Source organism: Chelonoidis abingdonii, chromosome 1 (assembly GCF_003597395.2).
Source record: "Chelonoidis abingdonii isolate Lonesome George chromosome 1, CheloAbing_2.0, whole genome shotgun sequence".
Lineage (NCBI taxonomy): Eukaryota > Metazoa > Chordata > Testudines > Testudinidae > Chelonoidis > Chelonoidis abingdonii.
Window position 1 is genome coordinate 173248467 of NC_133769.1, and position 26181 is coordinate 173274647.

Sequence of the window (26181 nt, forward strand, 5' to 3'; positions counted from 1 at the left end):
CTTTTAGTACACTTGCCATTGCTACTACTGTTCATATCAAAAGCCTAAATAAACTAGAGCACAATCCTTGTTTTGTAATGATGAACAAATTAAGGTTTTATTTTATGAATTTGCTTTGAGACGGGAAAAAAAATTCAAATAAAGATTCCCATCACCAAGTTAATTTCTGACAGCTTTCCTTTAAGTATCTGACCAGAGTTTACTGTCATTCAAGTAATCAAGTGTTCCAAGTTATGATTTAAATCTACAGTTTCCTCATCCACAATTTTAGAGAGCGGACTGAAAAAGCAAAACTGTTGTCTTCTTTAATTGTTAGGACTAGGCTGTGTTCACACTTGCCTTGTGTTGGGCATTAGAGGATGCTAATATCTAGTAACTGCTTTATAATTGTACAGTAATGTTCTCAATAACCATCTGACATGAGTTACCTAGGCACATGCTGCAGAATTGGGTGTGGGAAGGGAGCTGGTTTAGACACTTAAAGAATGAAATATGTCGTGGTTTTGCTTAAGTTTTGTGGGACTGTTCTTTGTTAATATTTAGGGTGCCCAAAGGAATGGTTGCTATGTCAGATTCAAGTTGAGACAGATCTTTGCTGTAAAGAATTTATAGCATAGACAGGGGATGTAAGAGGAAACTGATAGAAAGGCCCGTATTTTTTTCTTTACCCTTAAAATTTTTTTTTATTTTAGCTTTTTTGGTTTTGTCCTTTTTTGTTTTTGATTTACTTAAACCATTTGCCTCACATTTGTAATTTTGCATTTTGATACACATTAATATTGTTTTCTTTTAAATCAATAGTGCATTAATGGTCAAAATGGTCTTTTTAATGAGGAAACTTGTAAGATTTGCTTTTCAACCGAACACCTACATACAAATTGTCTTGATGAAAATAAATCAGTTTCAGTTCCTTGACCGTCAAACACAACTCACCCAGACATAATAGACAAACTTAAGAGTGAATTGAAGAACATAGCAGCTAAAATAACCTACAGCAGAAATGAACGTTAAAGCAGTGAATTGTAAATGCCTGGAAGCTGTTCTCTAGCTTGCTTGAAATATATGGATTGTCCCAAAGACACTTCAGTGTGCAATAAAATCTAATGATAGATAAATCCTCTTGAATAAAATGATCTGAACAGAAATTCAGATACCATCTTACTTTCCTTTTAGTATCTTGTTTCTTTTTGCGGATGACTGATACCTGGTGTGGTGGTAAGCTACTGATTGATGCTGGTGGCAAAGGCTACTTTATACCAGTAAATTACAAAGAAAGAATAACTTGGGCTGCACAAAAATTGTGGCCGCTGCTATCAGATTACTATAAGTAAACATTTGGAGGTAAGTAAACTTGGCTTGATATAAGAGTTATAGGGTTTAAAAACCGTATCTGCTTTAGGACATTCCATAATCACTACATAATTCCAGAGTAACTTCTTTTTTGTACTGCGTTTATTCACTTCTGCCATTAAAATTAACTGAGCAGAGTATAGACTGTATGACTGGACCAAACCTCACCTGTTGTAAATCAATGCTGATTTATGCAAGCTGAATGGCTACCTTAGTATGTGTTCCACTTAAATATCTCTTAATTGGAGACTAGAAGACAGCTCCCCAAATGTTTGGGAAATGGCACAAACTTGTCAGGCTTAGTTGATGGCATTGTTAGGATGTTTAGCAAGGTTTATGTATAACCTTTAGACTACAGAAAAGCTAGATGGGTACCTTTTTAAGGCTGAATATATAGCTTCAGTCAATATGTGTGTGATTTCATAGTTTTAACTTAATATATGTTTCTTGAAACTTGGTTACGGTATTTTATAATACGTATTTAACTCGTAGGGTAACTTTTAAACCCTTCTTATGAGGTTTGACTTTTTAGCCATTAAATGACTAAAACTGGGCTGTCAGACCTCTTCACAGCTTTAAATCTAATGCACTTTTTTTTACTCCTAGGAATGCCAGAACCTCCTAAGCAGATATGGAAATGTGAACCTGGAATTAGTGACTCGAATTATCAGAGATGGAGGGCCATGGGAAGATCCAGTATTACAAGCAGTTCTTAAAGCAAAGCCTGTATCTCAGGAGTTAGGTACTTGATTTAACACACATACATTTTTAAAAGATTTTAAAACATGCATGTTTAAGTATTATTTTATAAAATACTTTTGCATATTGGGCAGTACTGACAGAGAAAGTGTGGTGTCAATGTTACTCAAGTTGTATTTTTGATATAATTTACTGTACATGGTGTCCTATATAATAGGTACTAATTTGAAAAACTTGTTCATCCTGGGGGAATAATGTTTGCTCATCCTGGGGGAATAATGAGCTAGTTTCCCTGATGTATGTTGATGTGAGAGACCCTGAGGCTGTGGTGTTTTGTTCACTTACAATATTATTAGAGCCAGGTAATTTACCTGTCAACTCAGTAGTTTGGGAGGAGGGGCAAAAGCTCTTCATTAAATTTCTATCAAGACAAGTCATCAAGGTAGTTGACGTATTCATAGCTTCATACAAGAAAATAGAACTGATTTTGAGGTTGGAGGTGATTGGTGAAAGGTTTTCACCACCAGCCTTATGAGCTACATTAAATTATATTAAATAAATGTCTTTACTAGCCTCCTAGGGAATGTGGTCTACTAGCAGTGGTCTATGGCACCTTTTAGCCTCTTGCTTATTAGTTCAGAAGTGGCTCAATTTGATATTGACTAAAGGATGTCACTATCTTTCACTAGTTTTCCAATTTTTACATGTCACCAGAGTATCTTTCTTGAGACAGACTGGTTCAGTCAATAGACAAGTGTGTACATTATAATTGTCACCTTTTATGGTAGCGTTAATTCAGAGGGTAAAGACTGAAAAGCCATGGAAACTGAGTTCCATAAGCGTAGATGGTTGTTCCAGAACAAAGTGGGAGGGGAATTTAATAAGATAATGTGGGGAAGCTTTGACTGCTGTACCTCCTCTGTGGACAAAAGTGTCAATACTGTACCTTTCATTATAGGTAAATCTGTATGAAAGCAGAATGATGGGTGGGGCAGAAATGTCATTGAAGAGTTTTTTGTATCACACTGCAAGTTCCACCAGAATTTCTGGTTGTAATGATCTAGTGGTAATGGAAGTAATAGAAGCAATGGAAGTGGTAGAAGTCCTAAACGATCTGAACTTTTTATAATATCAACAAGATGTTCTGAGAGAGATGGAGAGAGCTCAGATACATAGCACATTCTGCTTCAGTTTTGACATTTCAAGTGGCTTGATCCAAATTCTTACCCCCCCGCTCCAAAAAGTCAGTCCTTTCCCCAAAAGCTATCTATTTTCTGATTTGCCTGGTTAGTCATTATGAAGAAGCTTTCCCCAGCATGCTTTCCTGCTACCTGGTTCTTTCTCTCCCAGAATAAAATTAGCAGTAGCCTTTAGATGATCATTTTACCTAAGATGACTGCAGGCTGGATCTCCCTTCCTTCCTGTTGCTAAGTATTTTAGCTCCTATATTTTCTACTGGCTTTCGTTCACACATCTATCTCTGAGATGGTAGCACATCCTTATACTGTTTTCTATTTCCTTTTAGGCAAATATCTCCTTTTTTAAAAAAAAAAAAAAAAATTTTATTGCTACTTAAATTTGGCTGCCTCTAAAGCCCAAATCTTTTGGAAGGAGCTTTCACTGAGCATAGGAGGATTTTTGAATCAGTACTGCAAAAATAATACATTTAAGCTAAATTTATATTTCTAAAACATTACCCAACTGCTCCCACGGTGGGCACTTTTGATCAGGGTGGTTTGTTTTAAATCATGAGTTAAATCAGCAAGCAGGAGATCTTGATTTAAATAAGCGATTTTAATCATGTTTTGTGTTTATACTTATTTTCCTAAAGAGAGGTTGATTTTTCATTATTTGGTAACCATTAAAACATGTTTGCAACTAAATATAGCCTTTACACTGAATGTGGTGCTTCTTTTTGCTAACCAGGAGAACCCTTTGTCTATACATCTTTAGTTAAGCACTTTAAATAGCTTACCTTACTTTTATTCAGATTCTAAATTTTTGCATCTTTCTTGTTATAAAATGGCAAATCATGCATTTCTCATTTACTAGATTAACTTTTTTCTTGTGATTTATATTAAGCATTGGAATTCAAATTCAATTTAAAAATGCACAAAAACAGCACTGTAATTCTAATATCTTCTATTAAATAAAGTTTCATAAAGTTTCAAAGTTGATCAAACATGATTTGCATTTAAAACTGACTTATTAATCAAAGGCAGTATTATCTCTAGTTAATGAACTGATTGTTTCTGGTGGTCATATCCTTCAAGATTTTAGAACCTATAGATCTTACCAACACCTCGTTTTTATTCATAGATTGGAAGAGGAAAACAAGCTTCCCTGCATTTTCTTCAACTCCCAGCTGGTTTCTTAATTTTGAATGAACTAGTCATCAAACTGAACTAGTTGAATTCTTTTTGAATTAGAGGGACTAGGCGGGGATGTCCATTGTGTCCTTTACTTTTTTCATGAGCTGTGGAGCCTTTTGTACAGAGAATAACAAACAATGGATCCATCACAGGAATCAAAGTTGCAGGAACACATCAGAAAATAACAGTATATGCAAGTGATGTAATATTTTTATCTAAAGTAAATATTTTCCTAAAATTAGCTTATAAAGAAATTTGAGACTTTGGGAAAGTGTCTGGATTTCAAGAAAATAATGCCAGATCTGAAGTGCTAGCTAAAAAGTTGCCAGACTCTGAAAAGTTCCTCCTCCAGAAAACATTTGGTAACAAATGGGCAACGTACTCTATGAGACCAAGGAATTCAAGTCTTAAAACAACCTAGAAGAACTGTATGATTTAAATGTCAAACACTACCCCAGCACTCCAGATCTCTGTTGATTTGCTGAAGAAGTATGCCATTACTTGGTTGTGAAGAATAGCAACAGTGACAGTGAATATTCTGCCAAGGATATCTTTATTTCAAAATCTTTCTGTAATTATCCTAGACAAATCCCTCGCAAGAATGCAGAGGATGTTGTTAGAATTTATATGGAATCAGAAAAGAGAGAATGAGAGCCGATTCTTTGTACAGTCCCATTAAATGGGGTGGAATATTCTATGGTACTATCAAGCCAACCAGCTCAAAGCAGTAGTGGATTGGGGGTGCTTTAGCCCAGCAAAACACTGGGTCTGTATTGAACAAGAAAATTGTGGCAGTGTAAACATTGCTGGGCTATTATGGATTAATAAAGAATCAAATCTGCCAGAAATTTACACACATCTCTTAGCAAACGCTACTCTGTGATAGAACTAGAGATAAGATCAGTTCTTTTTCCTCATCAAGACACCAATTGTAAATAATCCAGATCTTAACTCAAATTGCAAACCAGGGAGCTTCAAAGATTGGGTGAGTCTTGGAATAAACACGGTGGGCAAGCTATTCAGTAAAGAAACTTCTTTCTATTTTAAGAGATTAAAGGTATCTTTGACTGGCCTGCTCTTCCTTGATACCAGTACTTTCAAGTCAGACACAGTTGATCAGCTTTCCAGAAAAAACTCTTTTATATAGAAAGCTAACTTCAACAGAAGCAAAGGCATCTAGTCAATTAGAAAACAAAAAATTTAAACTAATGTATATTCATCTGTGCAGACAGATTTTCTAACAGAAAAGTGTCCCTGTATGACATGTTTTGAAAATGATGTGGCTAGACAAATCACGCCAAAGGAATGGGGTTTGATCTGGAAAAGAGGACGTGGAACCTCAGTCTGCAGCACAGTAAAAGAAAATTTATTTAAGATACTGTTTCAGTGCTACTTCACACCAGCCAGGTTAAAAATATAAATATACTGAATGAACTGGAATAAAAGTTGGAGAAATTGTGGTGAGAATAGAGATTTTATGCATATATGATGGACCATGTCCAGTCACTTTAGAGTGTCGGGATACAATTGGTAACTAAATATCACAACTTCTTGGATATTTATTGCCAAATGATCCTTTGATAATGCTCCTGAGGCTTCCTAGTGGAAATGGTTTCTCATAAGGACATGAAGAATTAATCTCTCTTTTGCTAGTAGCTGCTCAGTTGCGGGTAGCCTCTCATAGGAGAGAGAAAAATAGCTCAACCATTGCAGAATGGTTCAAAAAATAGGAGGTTGTGGTTATGGAAAAATTCACACCAATTATGACCCAATAAAATAAGCAAAAGACCGATAGATACTTGGATATTTGGTTGCCTTTTCATCAGTACTCAGATTGCATTCACCTGCAAAAAAAAACAAACAAAAAACCCCACCTAGCACACCAATCCAGTTTTTTTGGATCTTAACATTTGATAGACTTACCTGGTCTGTTTAAATGTGTATGTAAAGATTTCACTCAATTTAATAATATCACTAGAAATGTCATAGGTATTGAATGATACTTACTCTGTAATATGGTAATGCCATGTTAAGTAGAAAGATCCGATGACTAAATTCCTATATGTCTCTGTAAACAAAAATGAAGTCTTGTAATGATTATTTTGTTTCTGATATGTACTTGACAAGGATTTGTAAACTGGTTAAAACTTCCTAAATATACAGTTCAAAAAAAACAACTTAGCAGCAAACTTACTGCTTTAAAAGTATTTTTTTATTTAATGATGTTAGTAGATTATAGTAAGTTTAAATCTTTCTATAGGCTGTCATAACTTTAAGTAGGTTTATTTTTAAAAAGCATCTGTATTTAAATTTAAAAAAAAAACAATTTAAATTTTAAAAAATCCCTGTTTTTAAAATAATAGATTTTTATCCATCTTGCCTGTCTGTCGTCCATCTGTCTATGGATTTAGGATTTATCATTAAGTATTACATCTATGAAAATCTGTTGGACAGTGTGTACTGTGTGAATAAATCCTATTATGCTGTGTTGGATCCCCCAATTTGTAGACAGAGAATAGGCTAGGATAAGCAATGGTTATTTCAGCAATATTTCCTGATGGCCATGCAAGAGGGCAATCTGTTGAAAAAGATCTAGGCTTTACTACTGAAAAAGTGCTTTCCTGGAGACTGATACACGTACCTTTTAGGCAGACCCTTGAGTCTCCAAAGAAGCCTGCCATGAATTGCAGGAGCCGTTAAAATTAGAAGGAGTAGAGACTCTCTGACACAAAAGCTTTCTGCTACCAGCCTTTAACCTTTATAATCAGAACATCCAGTAAATTCAAGCAAGATTCTGTATAGTCCTTGTCTGGACAAGAATAGATGCTTTATTTTATTTTTCTTTTACCTTTCTTAAATTAACACTTGCTCAAATGCTGTACCTGTAATTAGGATTTGTCTGTTGCTTTGGGGCTTAGATCAGCAGCATGTATATTCTTGCGTGGGAAGATAGGGCTTCTATGCTAGAGAGGGGAGGAAAGGAAAACAGGTGGGGTTAATCAGCCAAAAAACACCTAAAAGTCTGAGAAGTGACTTGTGAATGGCTGTGGTCAGTACCCATGTAGGTGAGAGAGTCAGTAGTCAGGGGTTCCTGCTGTGAAATTGAACACTCACCTTTGGAGCATGGTGACCCATGGCTATATCATCTGAAAAAGGGAACTCTATAAATAAACTGAAATAGTGCTGCAGACTTTCCATTCATTACATGAAAATGGATGATGTACTAAATCATTATGTTCACAGTCTTTTGACATGAGTAGAGGTAGGAGTTAAACATCAAATCTCATAGCTTGCCAGGGACTCTTGTTTGCATGTAAAATAAGTGGTTGAGGATTGGATTACCTTTAATACAGATATAGCATTACACAACTAGTCCCGTTGTGTTTTTAATTTAATTGGAAATATCAGTGATTTTGGTTCTGGTGGTAGTCTCCAATAACTGCTGTAGTTCATGCTTGAATTCTGCCTTCCATTTTAAATTCTTCCCACTCCTTGCTCATAACTTTCTCACACAGGTACCTTAGAATTTTTATTATATTTTTGGAAGGTTGAGGTAGAACTAGTCTATTTGCATTACATAAGATTGTCATACAACTATGTATGCTTAAGTAATTTACTTTACCGTTATGATAAACCTATTATTTCTCTGTGTTTTGATAGCACCTAAGAATCCCTCTAAAAATCAGCCTTATTGTCCAAGACATGTAACAGTCTCCGCCCCAGAGTACTCACAACATACACAACAGACAGGATGTAACGTGCGCTTCAAACTAGAAGCATCACACTGAGACTTTGTAGTCTGGAATGAGACTTAAACTGTTCAAGTTTAAAGAGAATATGTTAATGTAAATTTAGATCTAAAATCTGCTATTTTGCACGTGTTTTAGTTTTTTCTATTTTTATGAACACAATTTAAGTTTTTTCCATTTCAATTTTAAGTAATTAAATGTAAAATCTAGCATGAGTTCAATCTTCAGATTGAAAAATTAGTACGCAGTTAAGGGGCCAGATTTTTAAAGGTAATTAGGTGCTTTTAAATGTCTACAAAGTGCCTTTTTTCATTTTTAGGCTCCTAAGTATCTTTAGAAATATGTTCAAGGTTTCTACTGCAACTTTCACTTGGTTGTGTTGCACATAAGTAGTAGTCTAGTCCAGTTGTCCTTGATGAAAGTAAACCGGAACATATTCTTTGTTACTTAGTGCACCTTTAAAGATGGGATTAACTTAATCCTAATTGCAAGGACACGTTGGGTTGATACAATGAAGTGATGAAATAAACTCTATATCTAATCACCATTTGTCTTTTTGTAAATGATATGTGAGGGAATTAGACTTAATTGCAGCTTGTGGAGATATTAATATGAGAACTATATATTGACTAAAGTCTGAGGTTATCCTATAATTTCAAATAGAAATGCATTTTGACAGTAGAGTTGGGATGATTTAAGTTGGAGGTTCTCAACCTTTTTTCTTTCTGAGGCCTCAAAACATGCTATAAAAACTCCACAGCTCACCTGTGCCACAATAACTGGTTTCCTGCATATAAAAGCCAGGGCCGGCATTAGGGGATAGCAAGCAGGGCAATTGCTTGGGGCCCCATGCCACAGGGGACACCATGAAGCTAAGTTGCTCAGGCTTCTGCTTCAGCCCCCGATGGCGGGGCTCAGGGCCCCAGGCTTCAGCCCCTTGCAGTGGGACCTCAGCTTTCTGCCCTGGTCACCAGCAAGTCTAATATTTGTCCTGCTGAACCCTGGCGGAACCTCTGAAACCTGCACGTGGTCCCCCAGGGGTTCCCAGATGCCTGGTTGAGAATCACTGATCTAAGCTTTGGAATTGCTATGTGACTCATTAAATCTAGTGTCCACAGTGTAACATTGTAGATAGTCATTTAATACAGCACTAATGTCCTAGTTTTACTTTATTTTTATGGAATGTATTTGCAGGGATAACAGCTTGAACAGTTCTGGAAGCTTCTAGCTTTTACTTAAATTTAGTTCTCTGTAATATTCAGAATTTCAGCTTCAAAATGTTTTCAGGCCCTGACTTATTTACTGAAAAGAGCTCAGTGTAAATCAGAATCTTAAAAATATTTGTCAGAAGCTATAGTTTTCCATCTGTCTAAGAAGGTAAAATACAGTTGTATTAAAAACTAAAACTTACAGTATGTGAACTGAAGCTGAATATTATTTGATTATCTTCTCCCATTCCCACTTCCCCTTTTTTTATGGATAACAAAAGAACATCCAGGATTGTTAAACATTTTAAAGAGTGTTTTGGAAGGGAGATATATCCTCATGCTTCAGGACATGAGCCACACTCTAATCATTGGGGGGAGGGAGAAGGTTTGAGTGCAAGTTATCCCATAATTGCCTACTGCAAGGTTTACTACACATTCCTCTGAAGCAGCTGGTACTGGCCACTGTTGGAGACAGGATACTAAATGAGTAAGACCACTAGTCTTGTCAGCGTAGTAATTCCTCACTCCAAACTGAAAGCTAGATTCCTGAATATGGTATTTAAATATATGGTTGGCTTCATTTGCAGATAGTTGATTATGCAACTTGTAGATACGGTCCTGTAAAAAATGAGTGTGTAATTTAGATGTTTTTATGGGGACTTGAGATTCTAATTACGTCTACATTTTTCTTTCCCATACAGTTAACAAATATTTAAGCTCTGAAAATCCACTGTTCTTTGAACTACGTGCCAGATACCTTATTGCCTGCGAACGCATCCCAGAGGCAATGGCTTTTATCAAATCTTGCATAAATCATCCAGAAATCAGTAAAGATTTGTATTTCCATCAAGCTTTTTTCACCTGTCTTTATATGTCTCCAGTAGAAGATCAGCTATTCCAGGAGGTACTGTGTCAGTGTACATTTTTATGCCTCTAGCAATATATTATACTCTTCTGCTGTATAGTCATCAAGAGAACATATGAAACTTTTTATTCGTACTACAGCCAAATGTCAGAACAGCAGGTGACCTGATTGGTATTCATTTGAATTTATTTTCTGAGGACTAAAGTCTGAACATACAACTCCTAGTGACTTCATTGGTCGTTTACATTTACCTGAAGACACCATTTTCCCCAAATATTCTCTAAATAACAGATTCAGAGGGATTTTGTAACAAAGTCGAATAGTTGTTTTAAAACAACGGGGCTATAGCAGAAGAGGTTAATTTTAGATTACTTTCAGTTTAAGTCTTTCTGCCTTGTCAAATTTCTTAAACTTCTAAAAAAAACTGGTTTTTTTGTTTGTGCTGGTATGTGAAATGGCACTACATAGTTTCTCCTTTTAATATTAATAGTACGTGTTACAAATGAGTGCATTTTGTGCTAATTTGTCAAAATCGAAATAAAGCTTTCAGGTGGGCTTCCAGGATATGTGCAACACAACGCCTAGAAATAATAGGTTTTATATGTACTAACCCAGGGGTCAGCAACCTATGGCATATGTGCCAAAGGTGGCATGCAAGCAGATTTCTGATGGCACGTGGCAGCGGGCAGAGCTCCTGTCAGCCAGGGTCCCACCGCCAGTCTCCCTCAGCGCCCACTGCTGGCCTGGGTGAAGGAACCCCAGGCTGGCAGCGGGCTGAGAACCCAGCTGGCAGGAGCTGGCGGCCAAAATCCCAGAGCAGCGGCAGGTCGAGCTGCTCAGTCTGCTGCTGCTCTGCGGTTTCCACCACCTGCTCCTGCCAGCCAGGTTCCCACTGCCGGTCCCATTCAGCACCCTTTGTTGGCCTGGGTGAAGGAACCACAGGCTGGCAGCGGGCTGAGACCCCGGCTGACAGGAACCGACATTGGAAAATTCAGCAAGGAAAAGCAAAGGCAAGGATCACACTAAACTGATAAGATCTGCATTTTAGTTTAATTTTAAATAAAGCTTCTGAAACATTTTGGAAATCTTGTTTACTTTACATATAACAGTAGTTGGGTTATATAATATATAGACTTATAGAGAGACCTTCTAAAAAACATTAAAATGTATTACTGGCACACGAAGACTTATTTTAGAGTGTATAAATGAAGACTCGGCATATCACTTCTGAAAGGTTGCCGACCCCTGTACTAACCCCTAAATCCCATTGAAAACTTTACCCTAAATATCTTATAACATCTAACAAGTAAACTTGTCTTAGGTTTCAGAGGGTAGTCATGTTAGGCTGTATCAGCAAAAATAATGAGTCCTTGTGGCACCTTAGAGACTAACAAATTTATTTGGGCATAAGACAGCTTGTCTTAGATGATTATCTGCAGAAAAAAACAAAACTTTTGCCAAAGAATCCCTGTCATTAGCAATTCTTGGAAATATCAGTGACTACTTTAGCATAGCAAGGTGTGATCAACTTTTTTTCCCCCACATTAGCAAACTTATCTAAACTAATCTTATTTTAATTGCATAGCACTTATTGAGGACTGATTGCAAGAGTGGAATTGAGATCATCTGCAACACTGAAAAAGAAGGGAAGACTACCTTAGCCTTACAGCTGTGTGAATCGTTCCTGGTCCCACAGCTCCAAAATGGGGACATGTATTGTATCTGGTAAATACGTTCTTTCTGGTGAAGGAGCTCAGAAGATAAATGCTTATTGCCAAGATAGAAGTGAAGTGTGTTAACTTTAAGATGCGGCTAAACTTTAAAACTGCAGTTGTAACTGTTCTGACTTTTCCAGTATGCATGTTATGCGTATCTAGCCTGTCTATGTAGCTGTACATGGGAGGCGGCCGTTCTGTAGCCCTAATCGTTTTCATTGTAGTGAGGACATGCTACATTCATTACAGCAGAAGTGTGAGTGTCTAAACTAGAGAGTTACACTGCTGTCAATATCAATAAATATAACCTACTTAAAAAATTTCTGGCACCAAAAGTATTTTCCTATCCAGCTTTTTAAATAGTCACACCAGCATTATTGTAATTTACCTACAGCATCCCATGGATGTATGCGTTAATATCTAATAGAGGATCTGTAATCTTCTCTGAAAATCTGCTGTTTGAGAATACTTTTTTGTTAATTCCAATTTAATTTATTCCCATAGGCTATTGTCTTACAAATCCAAAGAACCTGCAGAATCACAAAGTTAAATGTATCCATTTAGATAAGATTCACATAATTAAAATAAATCTGCATGCATTCAGAGGAAAAGATAGAGTTTAAGATTTTTTTGATAACATGTATTCTCTAGAATACATCAGAACAAGTATTGCTCCATCCTCTAAGGTTTGAAAGGTGTCTACCAGAGAATAATCTGTTTTACTTTTGAAATTTCTTAAACCAGGTAAAATTTGACGGCCTTTTATTAAAAAGTGCACTTAGTTTATCTGTGTCTAACATGTTGGTGAAGCAAGAAGATTCAGTTGGTTTTGCTGAATCCTACTGATCTGCTTTGTGACTGATCAAGAGAGGATTTAAAATCAAATTGAAAAATGGAAAATAAGTCCATTCCCAGCTTAGACAAACAGAGGCTAGGGAAACCATCCCTGCCCATCCTGGCTAATAGCCATTGATGAACTTATTCTCCATAAATTTATCTAGTTCTGTTTTTAACCTATGATAGTTTGGTATTCATCACATCCTGTGGCAAGGAGTTCCCCAGGTTGATTGTGTTGTGTAAAAGAAAAAAAAAAACAAAAAAAAGAAAAATATTTTTGTTTTTAAGCCTGCTGTCTCTTAATTTCATTTCATGGTCCCTAGCTCTTGTGTTATGAGAAGGAGTAAATAACACTTACTCACTTTCTCCACACTAGTCATGATTTTATAGACCTCTATCATATTCTCCACCCCCAACCCCCCGCCCAAGTTGTCTCTTTTCCAAGCTGAGAAATCCCGGTCTTATTAATCTCTTTATACGACAGCTGTTCTATACCCCTAATAGTCTTTATTGCCGTTTTCTGAACCTTTTCCGATTCCAATACATCTTTTTTGAGTTGGGGCAACCACATCTGCATGCAGTATTCAAGACCTGGATGTACCATGGGATTTATATAGAGGCAATATGATATTTTCTGTCTTATCTATCCCTTTTTTAATTATTCCCAGCATTTTGTTTGCTTTTTTGACTGCTGTTGCACACTGAGTGGATGTTTTCAGAGAACTATCTACAATGACTCCAAGATCTTTCTTGAGTGGTAACAGCTGATCTAGACCCCATCATTTTATATGCATGGTTGGGTTTGTTTTTCAATGTGCATTACTTTGCATTTATCAACACTGAATTTCATCTGCCATTTTGTTGCTCAGTCACCCAGTTCGGAGAAATCCTTTTGTAGCTCTTTGCAGTCTGCCTGGGACTTAACTGTCTTGTAGTTATGTATCATCTGCAGATTTTGCCACCTCCCTGCTTACCCCTTTTTCCAGATCATTTATGAATATGTTAAATAGGACTGGGCCCAGTACAGACCCCTGGACGACACCAATATTTACCTCTATCCATTCTGAAAACTGACCATTTATTCCTACTGTTTCCTATCTTTTAACCAGTTACCAATCCACAAGAGAACCTTCCCTATTATCCCATGACTGCTTACTTTGCTTAAGAACCTTTGGTGAGGGACCTTGTCAAAGGCTTTCTGAAAATCTAAATACACTATATCCAGTGGATCCCCCTTGTCCACATGCTTGTTGACCCCCTTAAAGAATTCTAGTAGATTGGGGAGGCATGATTTCACTTTACAAAAACCATGTTGACTGTTTCCCAACAAATTATGTTCATCTATGTGTCTGACAATTTTGTTCTTTACTATAGTTTCAACCAGTTTGCTCTGTACTGAAGTCAGGCTTACCGGCCTGTAATTGCTGGGGTCTCTTCTGGAGCCCTTTTTTAAAAATTGGCATCATATTAGCTATTCTCTGGTCATTTGGTATAGGAGCTGATTTAAATTATAGATTACAGATGACAATTAGTAGTCCTGCAATTTCATATTTGAGTTGCTTCAGAATTCTTGGGTGAATACCATCTGGTCGTGGTGACTTATTACTGTTTAGTTTATCAGTTTGTTCCAAAACCTCCTCTAATGACACCTCAGTCTGGGACAGTTCCTTAGATTTGTCACCTAAAAAGAATGGCTCAGGTTTCGGAATCTCCCTCACATCTTCAACTGGGAAGACCAATGCAAAGAATTAATTTAGTTCCTCCGCAATGGCCGTATCATCCTTGAGTGCTGCTCTATCATCTTGATCGTCCAGTGGCCCCATTGGTTGTTTAGCAGGCTTCCTGCTTCTGATGTACTTAAAAATGTGTTTGCTTTTACTTTTTGAGTCTTTGGCTAGCTGTTCTTCAGATTTTTTTGGCCTTTCTAATTTAAATTTTTTTACACTTCATTTGCCAGAGTTTATGATCCATTCTCTTTTCCTCATGAGGATTTAATTTCCACTTCTTAAAGGATGCCTTTTTACGTCTCAACTGCTTCTTTTGTTTAGCCACACTTTTTGGTTCTCTTGCTATGTTTTTTAATTTGAGGTATATGTTTAAGTTGAGCCTGTATTATGGTGTCTTTAAAAACTTTCCATGCAGCTTGCAGTGATTTTACTTTTGGCACTGTACCTTTTTACTTTCTGTTTAACTAACTTCCTCATTTTTGTTTAGTCCCCCTTTCTGAAATTAAATGCTACAGTGTTGGGCTGCTGTGGTGGTTTCCCCGCCACAGGGATGTTAAATTTAATTATATTATGGTCACTATTACCAAGTGGTCCAGCTATATTCACCTCTTGGACCTGATCCTGTGCTCCACTTAGGAATAAATCAAGAATTGCCTCTTCTCTTGTGGGTTCCAGAACTATCTGCTCCAAGAAGGTCATTTAAGGTGTCAAGAAACTTTTATCTGTGCATCCCTTCCTGAGGTGATATGTACCCAGTCAAGATGAGGATAGTTGAAATCCCCCATTATTATTGAGTTTTTTATTTTAATAGCCTCTCTAATCTCTCTGAGCATTTCACAGTTACTATCACCATTCTGGTCAGGTGGTCTGTAATATATCCCTAGTGCTATATTCTTATTATTCAAGTATGGAATTACTATCCATAGAGATTGTATGGTACAGTTTCATTCATTTAAGATTTTTACTTCATATGATTATATGCTTTCTTTCACATATAGTGCCACTTCTCCACCAGCACGACTTGTTCTGTCCTTCCTACAATATTTTGTACCCTGGTATTACTACGTCCCATAGATTATCCTCATTCCACCAAGTTTCTGTGTTGCCTGTTGTATCAATATCCTTATTTAATATGAGGCAGTCTAGTTCATTCGTCTTATTATTTAGACTTCTAGCATTGGTATAAAAGTACTTTTAAAAACTTGTCACTTTTCAGCTGCCTGCCATTACACGATTTAATTGAATAAGACTTTTTTTCATCTGACTGTTTCTCATCAGATCCTTCCTGTATTTTATCATCTTCCAACCTCACATCCTTATTAGGACATAGGGCATCTCCATTTATAGATCTTCCGCATAGGCATGTCTGAACCATACGGTCCTCTGCACCTCTCGGCTTTCCCCCAACCCTAGTTTAAAAACTGCTCTACAACCTTTTTAAGTATAGCAAGGTAATCATGATTCAAACTGACAACCAGGATGTTGACATAAGCAAACTTAAACAGGATCACACCTTCCAGGTGTGTGATTTGGTAGTTTCCAGACATTTGTCATGGTCACTTGCTTGGCATGAAAGAAACACAGTTGTTGATCTGTTTATCTGATCTGCTGTTGATCTTTGGCTCACTGGTAGGTAGTTTGGTATCTTTTGTGTAGGATACAGCAGAGAGATCTATTCATAACCATTCAGAATGGACATCTAGTGTTATTACCAATACCTATGTATGTTCAGGGATGTTTCTTCCATTTACTTGAAATAGGTCACATTTGCCTTTCCTCTTAACATCGGTAGCAAAGGTCTTAGATGTAGGTCAAGAGAGACAAAGCCTCAGATGCTGTTTGTGGTGGCAAAAACTGTTTTCAGCATTTGTTAAGGATAGTTATAACTGATCACATCAGGCTGAATATCTGGCCACATTGGTCAGAGAACCAGGGAAACTCTGCACCATATCCTGTGTTAACACTTCTTGTCAGTGTGGCCCCCGAGAGGATAGAAGCTTGGAGTAAAACTTTCAAAAGCATCCAAGTGGCTTAAGAACCTAAGTCCCATTTTCAAAAGTTACTGAGCCGCTTAGCCTAGATCCTATTCACTTTCAGTTAGGTATAAGTTCCTATGTGCCTAAATGACTTGAAAATGGGATTTAGGGTCCTGAGTCATTTGGATGCTTTTGAAAATTTTATCCTTGGTGTTTATAAATGTCAGGAGTTTTCATGCTAATCAGTAATGTACTTGGTGGACATTTAAGGGGAAAAATTTCAAGATCCTATGCTAAAAGGCTCATATGAATACTTTTATATGCCCCACACAAGCTGCTCAGGTTTCTTCTCTTGTCTGTTTCAGTTCTGAACGTCTTCCTTCAATGTTTGTGAAAAGTTGAAATAGCTATTTTATTATACAGGAGATAATCAGTTTCTCTGTGCTTTCACAAGCTTTACAAGTGTCTTGATGTATTTATGAGATATTCATGATCCTGGCACAGCTGAACATAAATGGTTCATACATCTTGTTTAATCCTTAAGGCAGGAGATTTTTTTTCCCTGGGAAATTTATTGGAACAATATTTTTGTGCATAAAAATGGCTGTTACCAGTTCAGGCTTTTTTTGGCTGGCTTCACGGTATAGGTAGTTCCTAGTACAAAGAGGCTAAAATGATTGTTGATGATTTTTTTTAGCATCGTGCCTTTACACAATGATAGGATATGCAATTACGCTGAGGAAAGCCTGTTTTTAATTTAGTCTACTCTGAGCTCAGATTTTACTTGGAACTTAATATTCCTGGGGGAAATGACTTAAGTTCGGAATAAGTGAGATTCAAGATCTAGTATCTGAACCAACTTATATTGTATTTTTAAATGTACCGTGGAGCTGTTGAAACACCCCAAATTCTCAAGTGATGTAGGTGTTCTATCATATTCAGTCAATCCTAGCAATGTTTTCCTCTGCTTAGTGAGGCTGTTCTTCACAAGCTTGATGTCAAGAATCTTGCTAGACTTGTATCTGGCACAGATTAAAAAGTCAGCCAAACCTTTTGGTTTTTTTATACTAATTCACTAGGTTCTGTGGGATTCACTGGAAAAAAATCCAAATGGCCTGCTCACGTATCATGATTAGTTTGGCAGGGCTGCAACCTGGTCATAAGGCTCATTTCATACGAGTGTGCGATTCAGCCAATCTTGGCTTTCTTTTTAACCCATGATATTTGGAAGGTAGTTGTGTATAATTCTTTAAATTATTAACTAAGGGTGGTTGCTTAGATTTGTTCTAGAGGTGTTAAAGAACTACTTTCTGGGGTATAGATGCCTTAGACTTTATTTTTAGACTTTTTTCTTTTGAAAGATATCTTATGTTGAATCCATCTGCCATGGAGTCACAGTAGTGACTCCATAGTTAAAGTTGGAAGAAATTGCCTTTATTTCCTGTTGCCCACGAGCTCTACCAGTTTTCAGCTGTGAAGTACGTATCCCAGTGAAAACTCTGCCTACTGTCCTGTAAATTGCAAATGTACCTGCTCATTAGAGGTTCACTGGGCTGTCCACCTATATGGTATAGACCAAAGACCTCTTCCTTGTACACAAGATTCTACTCCCCTGCACCCAACTTTGGGATGGATAACATCAAAGACTTGAAACTGCATATAAAGGCAAGAGACTTTTTTCTATATTCATCTTGAATATGCAGGCCAGAGACTTCCCCTATCATGCATCCTCAACAGATGGCCTGCTATTGCCATATGCCTGTTACAGGCTTAAAGGGCTAGTACAAAAGACAAGCTGAATGAGGTAATATTTTATTGGACCAACTTCTCTTGGTGAGAGAGACAAGCTTTTGAATGCTTCTCTCTCACAACAGAAGTTGGTCCAATAAAAGATATTCTCACCCACTTTGTGTCTCTAATATCCGGTGCCTGACACAGCTACAACAACACTGTATAGTACAGAAGACATCACTGGTCAGAAAAGGACAGTATAATAGTGATATAGACATGCACCATGCAAAACATCAATATCTGCTAAATGGTAACCCATAGGCTTCCCCTAATAGTGAAATGGATCAGAGAGCATCTCCCTACCATCCCTTCATTTTGTCACCCTCAGACATTTGTGCTCCTGAAAGCTTCCCCACCTTACCGTAAATGTAATTTAATCCCAGAATATATTGGCATGGCCATCCTGACAGTCATCTTCCCTATAATCTTCGGAAAGCAGGGTAAATGCTATAAGCTTAATGTTTTGTTGTCCAGTTCTCTGATACTAAGCTGGATCCATTAATCTTCTGTTGCATATTTTAGTGGGTCCGTGATAGGGTATATCATAGATGCTTTAAAAATGATATTTTCCATCATGTAACTTCATGCATATATTTGTGGTTTTAATTAGCTTTGCCCTTAACTGTCAAATATGATTATAGTTACACAATTATTTGCATGCAGACAATATGCATAGTCAGGCTGCTTATAGAAACACATCTTGCTTAACGCCAGCTCTGTTTCAACCATAGCTTAACAAAACTGTTTTGCTTTATATTTATAGGGATCTGATATTTATGTGGAGTAAACTTCAGCTTAAATCTAACCCTTCGAAACAAGTATTTGTTGATCAGTGCTACCAGCTTTTAAGGATAGCTACAAATATCAGAGTAATTTTCCCTTTCATGAAAGTTATTAAGGATGAAGTAAGTGTTGATTTTTTTTTTTTTGCATTACCAATTTGACTTAGTCATTGCTACTTCATTTTCTTGTGTGCTGGTCCATTGCAGCAAAGGGGGAAAGAAGGGATAGCTAGATAATATTAATTTCAAATTAAGTCAAGACCCAAAAAACTAGCTAAAAAAACTTCTGGGTACTGCATATGACCCAGAGTTCCTTTGTCCGTTATGATTTTACAAATGCACTTTTTCCTATTATTTAAACTGTTTTTCTCTCATGTATGTGGGCTCCTCACAACCCTATAGAAATAAGAGGAAATTGACACAACAGAAATGACAACATTTACAATAAATAAATACACCAAGTAAGCAAACTAGAAAAAAAAACTTGGTTTCTAATTTACTACTGTTCTCGTAATCTTAAGTGTTGCAATGATAGTAACATGCTTTCATGCAGAAATCTGAAACTGTGTTCCTTTTGGAGTTCCTTCAGCAACAGCCACTCTACAATAAGCTATAATGGGATACTACAACACAGTACGTGTCAATAGATCAGTACAAGTAACTTGTCTGTAGCATACGGAAAGGAGTTAAACTTCCAGTGATCTAAATGATTAAAGCATCTGTAGACTTATATTTCTCACCTAGAAGATGGGTTTGGCTGATTTCTTTAGTATTTTTGTATAAGATCATTTTGCAGTATTTTTGTTGGGTTTTCTTCATTTTGGCTGAGATTCAGTTGTTGTTTTGATTAAATAGTATCTTCCATATAATTGCTTTCCGCTTGGATTAAATGTACCACCATTTATTATTAATGGGTTTCACTGGGCCTCTCATACCTGTCCTGTGTCTGCTGGCATCCTAATTCCAGAAGAGCACATCTGCTAAAGCTTTTTGAAGCACTTTCCCAAGCAGGCTGTATATATTTACCATTCAGGAGACGAACAGAGATTTTGAATTGTCTCAGGGCAGATATTATCAGTTAAATCAGTAGTTGCCAAACTATCATCCATCAACTACAAGTGGCCCCTACAGCACTTGCTGGTGGTCTGCAAACACCTGACTGGTTACATGGTGCTGTTTTCATAGTTTATATTAAAAGGAGCTAAAAGTACTCAATGCATTTCTAATACTCCTTTGCAATGTAAGCAATTGCTGTAGTTGATAGAAGGATGTTACTTGTTTGCCGGTGGGAGAGCTGATGACCCATGCAGTCTTAAATGAGAGAAAGTGTGATCTGTGAGACAGCCTCTACTGAGATAAGGCCCAACCTATGTATATTTGAGACCCCTTGAATTAAGAAACGGGCACAATTAATTGTAGCCTTGTTATTGGCAATATAATGGCTGAAGAATTGGACTATTTAATGTAATGTGGTATTACTTACCTTTGGCCAAACAAGGTTCTAAGCAGAAGACATGGTAAACTTAGTTGGTTCTCTGCCTTTTTATCTGTAGCCAAAGTATAGATCTATTTCTTTTAACATGGACCTTGAGTTTGTATGATAGTGGCAGTGTCCTGAGGGATTATTAATTCTTTGGCAAGGAATCAAGCCTGGATCCTGGAAAAAGGAAAGTACTACAAACTCCACGCAAAAGAGCCAATAGAGTAGACCAAGATGCTAAACACATTGTACTTCAGACACTCATTTGGTGACATTTGGTACCAGGTTCAGCCTGTCTGTATGCTTTGCCATGTCTCTCAGAAGTTTGTAATAAAGTTCAACATTGCACATCCTAATGTGCTAAATAGCACAAATTCCACATCTAATATCTGACTAACTTTACAGCTAACAGCAGATTTTTATAGTAGTAGGACTGTATTAGGTTTCTTGGCATTCTAAGACTTAGGTGCATGAAGAATGTAATCATTTTTTCCACTTGAACCAAAGTAAACCTATGTTAACATTACAGTATAGTTATACACAAGTGAAACAATTCTGTTAATGTTCACCATGTCTTGACTCTAAGTAAATAGTCCAAAAAATATTCCTGGTGGTTAGGTTAATCTGGTACTGGTCTGTTAGTAAGATTTAACTAAACACTCAAGTGCTATTTAGATTTTTAAATGCCCCAACCAATATGTGAATATGTATGTACTTGTTGATACATAGATATTGGAGATGTATGCAACATATCGCTATAATAAAAACTTGTTCCCAATTTTTTCCTTTATCAAATTATTTTATATCTCAGGAGGCGTTTTCAGAAACACATCTTAATTATAAATTTCAGTTAAGGGCCTAGCTTAAATTTCAAGTCATTAGTCTTTTTTTCAGGGTTATAGCTCACCATTTCTGAAATGTCAGGCTATTATGATAAGTCAGTTTGAGCACCCAAAATCACTTGTCACGTTTGAAAAGTTATGCCAACATTTGTAGTTTTCATTTTTTATGCAGTACAAGTTAAATGAGTCAAAATGGGGACAGATGTAGAGAAACCTTCAGGAAACCTTGACCAAAACACTGCATTATATTTTTCTTTCCCTCGAGTGTGTGAAAGTGTATTTAGAATATGCTCAGTTATATTATGAAATATAGACCAATTAATCAGGATACGGATGGCAGAATAGTGTTTTGCACCATGGTCCTTTGCGTGCATTTCTCTAAACTGAAACTAAAACATGCCCAAACGGTCATCCCGCTGTCTCTTTGACACAGAAGTGTGCAGTGCAGAAGTATCCGAAGCTTTGTTGACAGCACTACGTATGCAGCCTGCAGTGCAAGCCAAATGTTATGCTCAGCATAGCTGTAGTTTATTTTATTGCTTTATTTATATATCATTTAATAAAATCTGCTTTTGGAGATCTTTGCAAGTTTGAACATTTACATTAACTGAGATGCCTTCTGAATTCTACTTACCTTTGAAATATTTTAATACAAAGTTGTTAGGTTGAAATTCAAGTATTGTTTTAGAACTGAATTTTTGTTGCTTTTGTTTTATTTTGTATTCAAATGGGCCTCTGTTGCAAACCAACAATAAAAGTAGGGGATGATGTATAATTAATCTTAATTTCTTTTCTGCAGGTTGGAGACGATGGTTTGCAGATTTGTGTTGAAATATGTGGCTGTGCTCTGCAGTTGGACCTTCGTGACGATCCAATTATGAAATGTCTCATATATAAAACGATTGCTCATTTTTTGCCAAATGACTTGGAGATACTCAGAATTTGTGCGCTTTCTATCTTTTTTCTTGAGCGCACCTTAGAATCATATTACACTGTTGAACATCTATATAAATGTGCAGATGAAGAGTATAATGAGCACACTAGTTCTGTTCAGAACCGTGTACGTTTTGAGTTGCTTCCAATTTTGAAGAAAGGTTTGTTTTTTGATCCTGAGTTTTGGAATTTTTTGATGATCAAGCAGAATTGTTTATCACTGTTGAGGGACAAAGCATCTGTTGGCTTAGGTGCAAGTACACTGGAAAATTCTGTTGCTAATACAGAGAAGCCGATGGAACGTCAGGCTTTGAGTGAAGAAGTTTCTTTAACAGATCTAAGTAATGGGGAGCTTGACCTTGAAGACTCCTCTGAAGACCAATCTAAAGATCATGCCAGAAAGAACCATGTAGCTCTTGCAGCATCTAAAATAGATCATAATGTACCAAGACACCGTTGTGCATTATGCAACAGGGAATTTCTTGGTGGTCACATTGTGAGGCATGCACAGGCTCACCAGAAAAAAGGCAGTTTTTCATGTGTAATATGCTGTAGGAAATTCAGGCAAAGAGGAATCATGCTGAAGCACTTAAGGAATCATGTCAAGAAAATACAAAGACAGCATCTTGCTGCTACCCATCATGATGATCAGGAAACCCCTGCTTTAAATGAAGTAAATTGCTCTCATGCGTCAGTCTCTTTTGAAAATGGGAATTCTAACAGTTCTAAAGGTAATGAATCAGAGGTTGCAGTAGTTCCAGGTACTGATATGGAACTACAAAACCATGACCAGGAATTGGATGTGGCTGAAAATCATGTAAGCCAACAGGATAATATTATTGAAAATGGTAGTTGTGACAGCTGTTTAAATAATACTCCTGAGCCTTTAACTACAGAGGGTTTGCCTGAGGGTGGCAGTAGCCCGAGTCAAGAGTCTCCTATACTTCATAAAGTAAATGGAGCTTTGTGCTCTCAAAAGGATCCGGATGTTATGGATCAAGAAGGTAACTTCAAGTGCCCTGCCAACAGTTGCATTAGAGTGTTTAAAAAGATAAGATTTCTCAATAAACATGCAAGAAAAGCTCACCCAGCTGATCTGAAGGTGCAGCAGCATATAATGAAGTGGAATAAAGGAAAATGTCGGTTCTGTCAGAGAAAGTTTGCAGATTCTCAGCATTTCATAGACCACCTGAAGCGACACGTATATCCAAATGTTTACTTTTGTTTACATTTTAACTGTAATCAGAGATTTAAGCTGTCCACTGAGCTTTCAGAGCATATGAAAAGTCACAGTGTTTTTAAAGCTCAGTGCAATTTTGCAGAGTGCTGTGAGCTATTTGAAGAGCTTCCTTTGCTGTATGAACATGAGGCTCAGCATTATTTAAACAAAACGGAATGTTCTGAAGTAAATGAAGAAAATTTGTCAGATACTCTATTGGAGTCACTTTGTGGTTTTCAAGAAAAAGATGCTTCTAGTAGCGAAAAAGAAGCTCTAGATTTACCAGTTCCAACTTGGAAGGCAAGGAAAGACTCTACAGAACCAAAGACATATATTCAGAGTATTGAGAAGAAAGCATACAATGTAATTCAGAATGGGAGTGAAAATTCATCTGATGTTACTGCTACAGTTTTAAGCTTGATAGACCAAAAGATGCCTATAGTACAGCCAAAAACTGAAAACTGTAATATTCGTGACCAACTGGTCAATGGGCACATTGAACTGGAGCAGACTTGTTCAGCTTCATCAGATGCAGCTTTGGACAGAGTGGCAGATGAAACAAGGACAGAAAATGGGTCAATACCCGTTTTACAGAACAGCAATGATATACCACAAAACAATACTGCTGCAGTCTCTCAGTCGCCTTCAAAACCAAATCAGACAAGTGAAAACACTTCATATGGCTTAATTGTGACAAAACCATATGTTAGACCGTTGCCTCCAAGTTACCTTGATGAACGATACATTAGCATGCCAAAACGTAGAAAAACTGTAACTGATAAAATAGATTCCCATTCTGAGCAAGATAAAGCTTGTAGCAAATCAGCAGAAAGATTTAGATGTGGGAACTGCCTGACCACCTACTGTAACTCAGAAGCACTTGAGGCTCACCTTGCACAAAAGAAATGTCAGACGCTGTTTGGATTTGATTCAGATGATGAAAGTAAGTCTTACAGTGCTTCTATATGCATACGTTTAGAGAGAGAAACTAAGAGAAATGGTCCTTGGAAACAGGCCTCAAGGCAGAACAGATTTAAAAAAAGACAAATAGAGCACATAACCAATTCCACTGTACTCGAACCTGTACTAGATGTACTAGAATTGAATGGTAATGATGTGAATAAAAGCCAAGTATTTTAATAAACCGGAAGATAAACTCATTCAAACTAAGTGTTTAGGAAAAGAAATGAGTTGAAAATCAGCAGACAGCTTTGAGAGCGCATTCAGACAAGACAGAGTTGGTTAGTTTAATCCATGCATTTTCTACTTGCATATTCAGAACTAGGCATATTGACAAACAGAAGCAAAATTCCAATTTAAAGCACTATTTGCATGGGAACAAAATGAAATCTAACAAACTTAATCTGTTTTACAGGTGCCTGATTAAATGTTGTGGGAAGATGTATCAATTGAGGAGTGGTGTGAGAAAACACTACATGAAGAAGCATCAGTTTGCTGTTTCCCAGATGGCCTTAATCATAAAGCAGACTCAAATTACTAAAGAAAAATGTGACCTTGATAAAAGACAAAGCACATTTTCTAGATAGAACTCAGAGGACTAGTAGGAGCTGTGCAGGTTTTGAGTCCCGAAAGGTTGCTACAAACTCCCCAAAGTACCAGTTATCCAGAAAGCCCCATGAATTCCCAGTGTATGATCAAAGAACAGCAGCAGAGTGTGTCTGACATAAGTGCTTAAGAAAAATAAAACACTCAGCTGAGTAGGCAGAGAAGAGGAATGGCTGTTGCCTTAGAGAAAGAAACACCACTGTAACCTGTGCCACTGGATTAAAAAGTTGTAATAAGAGAAACCCTTCCTATCCCTGCAAGTTGAAAGGGTCTCGCTCCACATTATTAAAAAGATTTAATTTACAGAGACATTACATTTATGTTCATGGTATGGATAAAAATCTGATAGAGGAAATGGACATTCTTTTTTCAAAGTTTGTGTCTTTAACAAAAAATCATGGAGGTCATTTAATAAACTTTTGTTCAGAATCCAAAATGAAGAGTGTAGAGAAGTCTAAAATGGACAGTGTGTACCAATAGCCAAAAGTTAAAAGTACAGCATATACAATGAAAATTGTATCAACAGTCTGATATTAGATATGTACAAGACACAATTCAGATGCGCTTAAAAGCCCACTTAAAGTATATGACAAAACTACACATACGTCTTCACTACCGGCCATATCTGCGGGTAGCAATCGATTTCTCGGGGATCGATATATCGCATCTCATCTAGACGCGATATATCTATCCCCAAACGAGCTCCTGTCGACTCCGGAACTCCACCAATGTGAACGGCGGTAGCAGAGTCGACGGGGAGCCGTTGACGTCGATCCCGCGCTGTGAGGACGGTAGGTAACTCGATCTAAGATACTCCGACTTCAGCTACGCTATTTGCATAGCTGAAGTTGCGTATCTTAGATCAATTTCGGCCCCTAGTGTAGACCAGCCCTAAGAGATTTAACACAAGTAATGTGTACAGCAGCTGCTGGGACTAACACGTACAGACTGAGGCTAAAAAATAAATGTATGCACGGAGTGAAGAAAGGTGAATTTGAGCTGGAGTATAGTGCTAAAATATCCAAATATAAAGGTCCTTCAATTCTTAGTATGACTGATAGAAAAGCGTC

General features: G+C 37.1%; 1 protein-coding gene across 3 annotated transcripts in view; it reads left to right on the plus strand.

Moving 5' to 3' along the window:
• Nucleotides 1–25547, plus strand: part of ZNF654 (zinc finger protein 654) — a 56312-nt gene extending 30765 nt beyond the window's left edge. For all 3 annotated transcript variants that reach the window (XM_032795087.2, XM_032795089.2, XM_032795088.2), the window contains exons 4-9: nt 1957–2092; nt 10080–10282; nt 11829–11968; nt 19053–19194; nt 22193–24488; nt 24921–25547. In XM_032795087.2, coding sequence (XP_032650978.1) covers nt 1957–2092; nt 10080–10282; nt 11829–11968; nt 19053–19194; nt 22193–24488; nt 24921–24928 — 2925 coding nt within the window. In that variant the 3' untranslated portion in view covers nt 24929–25547. The remainder of the gene's footprint in view (nt 1–1956; nt 2093–10079; nt 10283–11828; nt 11969–19052; nt 19195–22192; nt 24489–24920) is intronic.
• The last annotated feature ends 634 nt before the right edge of the window (nt 25548–26181 follow it).